Genomic DNA, 9,107 nt, shown 5'->3' with positions numbered 1-9,107 from the left:
CAGGTGATCAAATTAAATTTTTACTTTATAGAAGTTTACAATCAAGTACAGATTCTTTATGCATACTATGCACACTGATCACAGACTTTAAAGACTTTTGCTTTAATTAGCAGAGGGGAACAGAAATCTGAGTATACAGTAACTACAATCAACAATGATCTAAAAATGAAGTACATTCAACCATTTCTGATCATAATAATTGTCAGTGATCCTTGTCTGATAGGCACGGCGTGATTAAGTGATTGAAGTGTGGGGATCATGAAAGAAACCACATGGGTAGTCTTTCCTAGTTGCTGACTGAAGAAAAAAGTGGAAGGTGCCTCTACCTTCCAGAAGTTAGAGAAGCAAGAATGTTTAAGCTAATAGGTTTGACAGTTTAGAGGCAAATTTACTTGAAGAATGGATTCCAGCTGTCTACAATGTCTTGTTTTTGCACACACACATGATAATATTGTTGGTGCTTTATGCTAGCTGGGTAATCAGAGTGTTTTCCCAAACCAGATGAACCGTAGGTCATTCTGTAGTGGAAAACAATATGAAGGTTCATGGGTTGCTCTCAACTAGCCTTCAGTTTTATATGCTCAGTTTTAGGAATTTGAGATCTGTCCTTTGCAAGTACTTCGCACCTAACTACAGAGTTTTACATAACCAGCATGTCTGAAACCAAGACAAAAATCCTATTGGTACATAAAGGCAGTTAAGCAAACCTTTTCTTGTCCCACTAAAACTACTTTGGCATAACTGGGTGGTTCTAACCCATACTGACTTGCTGAAGTTGAGTGGGAAGCTACTCCTGTAAAAGCTATTTATTTGTACGCTAGTTAAAACATGGACAGAAGACCTCAATTTTACTTTTCTGGCTATCTGAATGAAAGCTCTTCTTAAAAATGGCTTCTGACACTGGATGCCTGTGCTGTTTGGTGCTGTTCTGAGCAGTACTATACATGTAGGTACAGGAGTGATTTCTTTTCCTTTTCCCGGTACTCATGTAACAGGTGTAGATTTAAATTAGCTCTGGATGCCACACATACTAATACATTTTGAAAAATTTCATCCTGGGATGGAAGGGGATTAGGAACAATACCAAACACAATAGGTCTTTCTAAACCAGAGAAACGACGGAAGCTGTCAAGAATCATGTGACTCTCTAGTCCTCCGTCCATTTTTCCTAGGAATATTTTTAACTTCCTCTTCTTCATTTTTAATGTCAGTATTTCACGGTATTCTTCCACTTTGTCATCTCTGTAGCACAGAATAGCGATATCTTTCTCAGAGTAACCTCTCTTAAGGTACGTGCAGCAACACTTTGCCACATACTCTGCTATTTTATTTTTGTCCATTTCCTCTACTATTTTACAAGAGCCAGGCACAGCGGAAGCACATGCGGCTGTACGTAACAACTTCTGTAAATATTTTTGTGGAATATTTATAGCAGGGTCCTCTACAATCTTCTCCATTATGGTTTTTAGATAGCGAAAGATGCTGTTAGCATTACGAACCACTTTGTTTAGTGACTCAACAGGATCATGCCATCTTGGTTCTGGAAGACCAGTTGAGAAGCTGTGACTTGTCTGCATGTAGTCCAAGAAAATCCAGAGAAAGCCAGGCTCGGGGAGGTGTGGTGATGAAGTCAGGTCCAAGGCCTTTTGATACCAGTCACCATCCCCAACTTGGAAATTCTGTGCTTCATCAATTATTATGTGCTTCACATCATTAAAGGTTTTCTCCAAAAAGGCCACTCTCGTCACAGCTTGGCAAATATTTTTCTGTCTACAGAAGAAATACAAGCAGATTAAAAACAATGTCTTTGTGTTGTAAACTACTAGTTACTTGACCAGAAGGAAGTGAATGCCAATGATATTTAAATCATATTTATTACTAGATGCTCAGGACGTCAAGAAAAAAACAAAAATCAAGCCTTACTCAAAATGCATCCCAAATACACACTTCAAACACTATACCCACCATACCAAATATGCTAATCAGTACCCAGCTATTTTAAAAATGAAGGTCAAATAATAACATGTTGAAATGAATAACTGGAGGAAGGACTTACCTCACAAAATCTCTCAGAGGCTGGTTCTCACATATGTAAAGAACCTCCTGTTGTCTGCACTGAAACATATTTCTTATTTTCTCTATGATGTTCAGCGCCACGATAGTCTTTCCTGTTCCTGGTAGACCGTGAACAAACAGCTTCTTAGTTTTGTGGAGGTTTTCTGACAACAGCTGGTATTGTTTCATGGTCAGGACGTTCAAAACCTCAGAACCAACACGATCACTTAAAAAGGATTTGAAAGTCAACAAAGCTATCGTGAGAGAACGCAAGAGGTCTTTCAAGTTTATTCCCTTGATTAGGCTGTAGTTTTGGGGATACATTTCTTGAATGTTCAGATCCCATTCTTCTCCATGGTTAAATACGGGAGGCAAAATCAGTAGCTTTGGTATTATACACAGCTTGTGAATATAGCCCCCAGTGTTGACTAATTTCTCCTTCAGCTTCCTGGCTGTGCATTTTGAGTATTCAAACAAATCCTTAGAGATCTGATGCTTACAGACCGTGTAGAGGATAGGTGGCCAATCCTTGGCTAGTACAAGAATGTCACAAATTATGTCTCGGTTTTCTGGCAAACCAACATCAACAGCCCAGCTTCTGGAAGATATCACAATTCCCTCAGATATCTGCCTCAATTGTTCTTCCATTAAAATCTGCAACTCTGGATGCTCTTGAAAAAGGTCTTCAGTGAGTTTTTCTGGAGTATATATTATGCTGCGGGATTTTACTATCAATACAGAGCAAAAGAAATAGTTGGTGTTAGTTTAAAATATGCAAATCTAGCCCTCCGAAATGATGCTGTGGGAATTAATAGTGCTGAAAGGTTACAAATTCAGACCGTCACTGCCTGAAAGCCCTTTTCTGCTTCTTCAAAATTTTCCTCACCCACTCCACGTATTTCTAGTTTCTTTTGCAAAGACTGCATCCTCGGGGAACTTAATCCTTTTTTCTAGCCAGATATCAGTCCCTTTGCTAAAAACATTAGCACATGGCCAGCTTATGCCAACCTTTCTCAGTGTATTGGCCTAGCAGACAGAGAAATGAAGATTAACAAAGAAATCAGAAAAAAAGCCTCTGGACACCTGGCTGATCTCGCAATGCCACAGAAACACTGGATTGTAACTGGGAGCAGACACTCCACTCTGTTCCCAGCCCCAGTCACCTCTCCTATTTTAGGCTGATTCCACATAAACTTTTCCTCCCATCTTTCCCGTTTTCACTGGATTGTGAAAAGACGTTGGCATGGCTGTGTACAGTCCCCAGAGAAGTTCAGCTAGCTGAGCTCTGTCATGTATACACAGCAATGTCCTGCAGAATACCAGTACTTGAGGAAGGGCACACCAGACATTTGAATGCAACACTGCTGTCAGAGCTGCAAAACATTTCCAGCTTTTTCACCTGTTTAAAGAATGTTTTCAAACTCATCTTTGACCTCGACCACGGCCTTGAGATTCATCATGTAAACCTATCAGACAGTGAAAGCAGTGTACACCTACCTGGAAACAGTTTTTTACAGAGATCATCAACATTGTCAAGGCCCTGGTGCGAATAAACTGGCTTGGCAAGGGGTGGCCCCTCTGACAGACTCAGTGCTAATGTAAAGGTCTGAGACAACCCTGAAAGATCTGGAAAAGAGAAATAAAAATGTGATATAGTGTGAGCTTTTGCTGCCCCTTACTGCAAGGGGCACAAGCAGTCGTCATGCTGGTTTTAAAACTTTCACTCTTCTTAAAAAAAAAAAAAAAAAAAAAAAAGTGATGAACAAACAGAAACTTTGGAACTCATGTGGGCAGCAGCTGATTGGCAACAGAATGGGCCCTGGCCATCGATTATGGAGCTGCTCTTGGTTTTCTTGCCTGATTAGTTGCCCCTGTGACCTCTAACTCCATTAGTGATACCCCTTTCACTGCCCAAGAACTGGCCAATGAACGATTTCTCCATCCACAGCTCTCTGCCTACTGGACTGGCAGCAGCATCAGAGAATGTCACAAAAAGAAAAGAAAAGTAAAGAAAAGGAGGAAAAGTAAAGATACAGCCCTAAACCAAAAACTGAACTCTGGCCGTTATGTACAATAACACAGGTACTGGGGTCTAACCTCCAAAGCAGTCCTTGTCACCTTGAGGCATAGAGACCTGCAAAGGCAGTCGATAGCATTGGTATTAGCAAGCTGCTGGTCACCACGCCTAGTCACTGCAGCCTGAAACCAGCATTACAAAAGGTAACAGAAAGGCAGGTATTTACCAAGGACATGAAGTCAAAATTGACCATGAGTGGTCAAAATTTTAGTTTGGTTAGGCCCACAAAGAACACTGAATAGCAAGTAAGATTACCTAAGGAAAACAACAAGATGAGGAACAAGAATCATAAAATCATTGAACAGCCCAGGTTAGAAGGGACCTAGAAAGATCACCAGGCTCAACTTTAAGAAAATAAAAGGGAATATGGAGAACAGAAGGGGATTGTCTCGGGTCTTTTGGACCTGGATCAGCAGAGATCATCCACGCGGCCCATTCTTCTGCGTTCAGCTTCCTGATAGTGGTACCTTCCACTTGCCACGACTCTGGGTCTTTTGCAAACACGGCACAAGTAAATGGCTCAATCTTCACAGCGCAGACATAGCCACGGTGCTTTCCAGCCTCATCATATACTTTGAAGATTTTGTGTTCGCACATTATGCTGTGTTCATATCCTCTATTACAAAAATGGAAGACCTTTAATTTGTACTCTTTGTTTTTGATTAGTTGGCTTAATGCTTCAAGGTCCTTATCATCACATCTGAATCCCTGTACTCTCCTGTCGTCATCTACACCGATCCATAAATACCCGCCACGTGCATTTGCAAATCCAGAGATATACTGAGGCAGTATTTCTTTAACACGCTTCAAGAAGTTGTCAGTAGAATAGTGCTTGAATTCCACATCTGCTGACTCCGTGAAATTCAGTGTCTCTCTGTATCGCAGTTGGTCCCTATTAAATAACTCTGCAACAGTGTCATTTACAATATCCATGTCTTCTTCAACATCACTTGCCTTACTTTTCTTGGCAGGTGTTCCTGGGCTAAGCTCTCTCCTGGCTTCATCTTGTTTTTCTTCAAGGAACAAAGTAGCTTCAGTAAGGGTCATGTGGGAAAGACAAGCACCACATTTTGAATACAACCCACTGCTCAGGGTACAGATACGTGGCTTTCTTTCTGGGGGTGCTTTTTCACTGCTCCATGTTTTAACAAAAATCAAAAGGTAATTATCTTGCTGTTTGAAGTCCAGGTATTTTGCCAAGTCTGCAGACAAAAGAAGAGATCGAAAAGTTTCATGCAAATCTAATCCGATCTCATCTCTCTGTAAGCTGTAGTCTTCATTTTCAATCTCTGCTTTTACCACACCTCCTCCAGAGTTTAGCAAGGCACACACTGCTGAGGCAAGGGTGTATTTTTGATCTTGTTTTGAGTTTTTTGGCATCTTTTTTCTTGCTTTTTCACCAAAACATATTTTTCCTACGTTCAAAACTACTTCAGGATACTTTGTTGCTGAATCAACCCAGACCCACTGCATCGGTTGATGGCCCTCAAGAGCCATTCTGGACCTGAAACAATTGTACAAAAATTGCTTACCATTTATGTGAAAACATCAATCTTCCAAAGAGTTCCAAAAAAACATTAGCTAAACAGAGGCTATCCTTTGAACAATAAACGCACAATTACAGGGATAAGAGATGCAGAATAAATTGTAGTAATTTGTTCCAGCCCCAAATGTACTTGAAGCTTTGCTTTTGGGGAGTCCTTGTGTTTTCCCTATGCCACCTCCTGATAGAGCCAGAGCAGCAGCATTCTTCAGTAACCCACAGCTGCTAGTCTCTCTCACACACACTGGTGCTCCCTTTAGTGCTTACTGCACAACAACAAGGAGTCTCTTCCACTTCCAAAATAGAACGCTTGCCGAAAATCCAAAAGCCTCTCCGTGGAAATTTGGCCCCAGTGTCCACTTGTTTATATTTTTGTCCCTGAGAATGGGGGATTGTAGGTACCTTGCTGGTGTCAGTCCCTCTGAACGCAGAAACAGCCTCGAATATTTTTTCTACAGCTGGACTCATCACTGTCTTCAAATTCCCAGACTGCACAGCTCCTCCTCCTCCCATCTGTCACCTCTTGCCCAGCTAGCCCATGAGCACAGGCCAGGAGAGACAGCTGGGTCAGAGCTGTGTTTCACTGAAAAGCCTAAACTCAAAGCTGTTGCAGGTAAGATAAACCTGGAGACAGCAAAGCTGCCTCTGCCAGCTTTCTGATGGGGTAAAAGGAAGCAACTTGCTGTATGGTTGCCAGTCAGGGGGCTACAAAATGAGACTCAGCTGTGCCACAGCAGCCTTGGGGCTTAATCCATCTTTTCAGCTTTTCTGCATTGAAATTAACTGCAAACATTATCTTCAGAGGGACCAGAATGCCCAGGCAAAGGGACTCTGATGAAGACCATTCCTAACACTGGGAGGGCTACCAGAGAGCCGTACGGAGACCCTCTGTTCCCACCAGCCATGAACACATTTAATAAACCACCTGTGATAGGGGTGCTGTGCAGAGCAGCTGCTTGAAGCCTCGGAGGGGACTGTTCTCATACTCATCAAGTTTCCCTCCAGCTTCCTGCAGCGGGACAACCTGGCTGACCGGTGGGATCTCAGACTATCAGCAGTTTAACAGAGGAAAGGACTCACCACACCTCATTTTCGTAGTTCTGGGCTAAATCAACAAATCTCAAATATCAATTTTAAATCCATAAATAAGTTTCGCATGGCGGAAGCAAAGGACAAAGCATACAGTATATCTCATTTCTTTTCTCCTTCTCAATCTGCCCACTCCATTAAAATCTCAGAGAAGTTACGCTTACTTGTTTGCTGGTTGCGGTTCTTCTCTGCCGATTTTGGTTTCTTTTCCTTTGTGTTACCTGTGATCAAGCATGCACGGCGTCCACAGACTTCGGTGGAACTTTCTAGTTCTATCCAAAGTTCCTGAGCGGGTTTTGGTAAGAGTCTAGTCCTCCAGAGCTAGTTCCCGCCCTCTGCCACTCTTCCAATCAGAGCAAAGGAAAAATAAAAAAATAAAAAAAAATTAAAAAAAGAAGAAATCCCCCAACCTACAGCATTTACATATGGCATTGTTTGCTCAGCCTGAAAGGCTGACCTTTCATTAAACCTCAGAGCTGCAAAATCAGATAGCCATAGTTCTGGAAGCTGGGAAGCAGGATAGCAAGCTAGAAAGCCTCATGCAGAAAATACGATCTGCTTATCTACAGTCACAGTATTTGCAGTAGGAGATTCAATTATTTTACCTTTTTGTACTGATAGAGTACGCTAAAGCTAATAATTTTATACTGAAATCATGCCCATATACAATTTTCAGCAGAAGCTAAAAATCGGAATAGGTTAATTTGTTTTCAGAACTTGTCTCTGTGAAAGAGGGACAACTTTGGAGCATCCTCAGTGATACCTCCCTCCTCGGGTTGAAATGTCAGCAAAGACACTGAGATTGGGGCTATAGTGAGAAGACTGAAATCAAGGAAGGTAACAGCCTTGGTTCCAAAGCCTTGAGAAGGTTCATGCAGCAGTAGATGCATGTGCCCTGATTTGCTCAGCAAAGCTGTGGATTTTTTGAGACAGGAAGAGAGGAGACGGAGTAATGTGAAAAAAAGAGCAAGTTAGTGCAAGGCTGTGCAGAAACTTACTTCCAGGACAGAAAGTAAAATATAAACAGTCTGACTGTGAGCAGACATACAGCTTCATTTACAGATTAAAAACGCTTTTTACCTTTTGCTTCCACAGAGGGTAAAAGAGATGCTGTATCCGGGATGATAACAAACACAGCAATAATACTTTCTGTTGCACAAAAGCTGACGCTGCTGTGCCGTGAAGCGAAAATGAAAGTCGCTGTGCTAAAATCGCTGCTAGCTTTCAGGAACGGGAGCCTGCCTGCCGCAGAAGAGTTTCTGAGAGCCATAAAATGGCCACTTTTAGAAGGAAAATTTGGGAGCAATATATCAGCTGCCCTCCATTGCTCTGCCACTTGTCTTCTCTTCTCCCTTCTCTATTTTTCCCCCTCCCCACTGCCTCGGGGAAATGACCAGGGGAGGGGGAGGCAGTCGCTAACAGAACGGGCTGCATTCTGGTGCCCCAGGCTCCTGTTCATTCATTGCAAAGTGTGGATTTTCCTGGTTAATTTTTTAATGGAGCCTGCCGCCAGTTCCTGGTGACTTCCTTACCTTCCTTGCAGGCGTATTTTTCTATGTGGGCACAGCGTCAGAATGAAACCAACAGATGTGTGGGCAGGCTAAAAAATATAATAATAATAAATAAATAAATAAATAAATAAATAAATAAATAAATAAATATGCATTTTTAACTCCTGAATTTCTCTTTGTGCCTCCTTTCTACATCACAGAACTGTACTTACCCCTCTGGCCAGATCCTCTTCTTGATCCAGCGCAGAAAAGCCCAGAGCAAGGCTAGAACCCTCCTCTCAGTGTGAAACACTAAGGTGCAGGCTGCTCGGCAGGAATTTCTGGCAAATTGGTGCTCGCCAGAGGGACAGACTGACTGACTGGCTGCCGGCCTGACTGACTGCCGGCCTGCCCGAGCACCTTACAGCAAATGCCATCCACCCCGCTGGCCTTAACCATTCAAACAACTGCTTTGACTCCTCTAGTAATCCATGGTAGGACTATTCTTTTCAAAGCTCCTTTTGTTCAATTGGTGGAATATTTTTATTTATTGTACCACTCGTGGTTGTTTTTTTTTCTTTTTCTTAAATGTTTTTCCCAGCGATCCCCAAGCCCATTGTTCCCCCTTCTGCTGGAGCAGTTGCAGCCCTTAGAAGGGAGCCTTCAGGGCTGGAAAGGATTAGGGGCATATGTCACTATATGGCTGAGGAGGCAGGAGGGCAAGGTTGGAAATTAAGAAAATTTGCGAAATTTCTTCTCAGAAAGAGCAGTCAGGCATTGGGACAGGTTGCCCAGGGAGGTGGTGGTGTCACCATCCCTTGGGGTGTTTAAGGGAACGTTGGACGTGGTGCTT

The 9,107-nt window shown here is 42.4% G+C and overlaps 1 protein-coding gene across 6 annotated transcripts; it reads right to left on the bottom strand.

Moving 5' to 3' along the window:
* Window positions 1-4: 4 nt before the first annotated feature.
* Window positions 5-8,721, bottom strand: LOC311421324 (schlafen family member 13-like). Of its 6 annotated transcripts, none has more exons than XM_084493048.1 (7): window positions 8,488-8,721; window positions 8,297-8,364; window positions 6,986-7,107; window positions 4,537-5,636; window positions 3,553-3,681; window positions 2,057-2,783; window positions 5-1,770 (listed from the first exon to the last, which is right to left on the bottom strand). In XM_084493048.1, the coding sequence occupies exons 3-7, from the start codon at window positions 6,997-6,999 to the stop codon at window positions 939-941; spliced, it is 2,802 nt and encodes a 933-aa protein (XP_084349174.1). In that variant the 5' UTR covers window positions 7,000-7,107; window positions 8,297-8,364; window positions 8,488-8,721; the 3' UTR covers window positions 5-938. The 6 variants fall into 6 exon arrangements, with proteins under 6 accessions (XP_084349174.1, XP_084349175.1, XP_084349177.1 ...); XM_084493049.1 differs by having other exon boundaries at window positions 6,929-7,107; window positions 8,488-8,719; XM_084493051.1 differs by having other exon boundaries at window positions 4,537-5,334; window positions 6,929-7,107; window positions 8,488-8,715.
* Between the last annotated feature and the right edge of the window lie 386 nt (window positions 8,722-9,107).

The sequence above is a fragment of the Aythya ferina genome (genome assembly GCF_964211825.1).
Source record: "Aythya ferina genome assembly, chromosome: 19".
Lineage (NCBI taxonomy): Eukaryota > Metazoa > Chordata > Aves > Anseriformes > Anatidae > Aythya > Aythya ferina.
The sequence above is the reverse complement of the archived record's forward strand: the minus strand, read 5'-3'. Positions and strand labels throughout refer to the sequence as shown.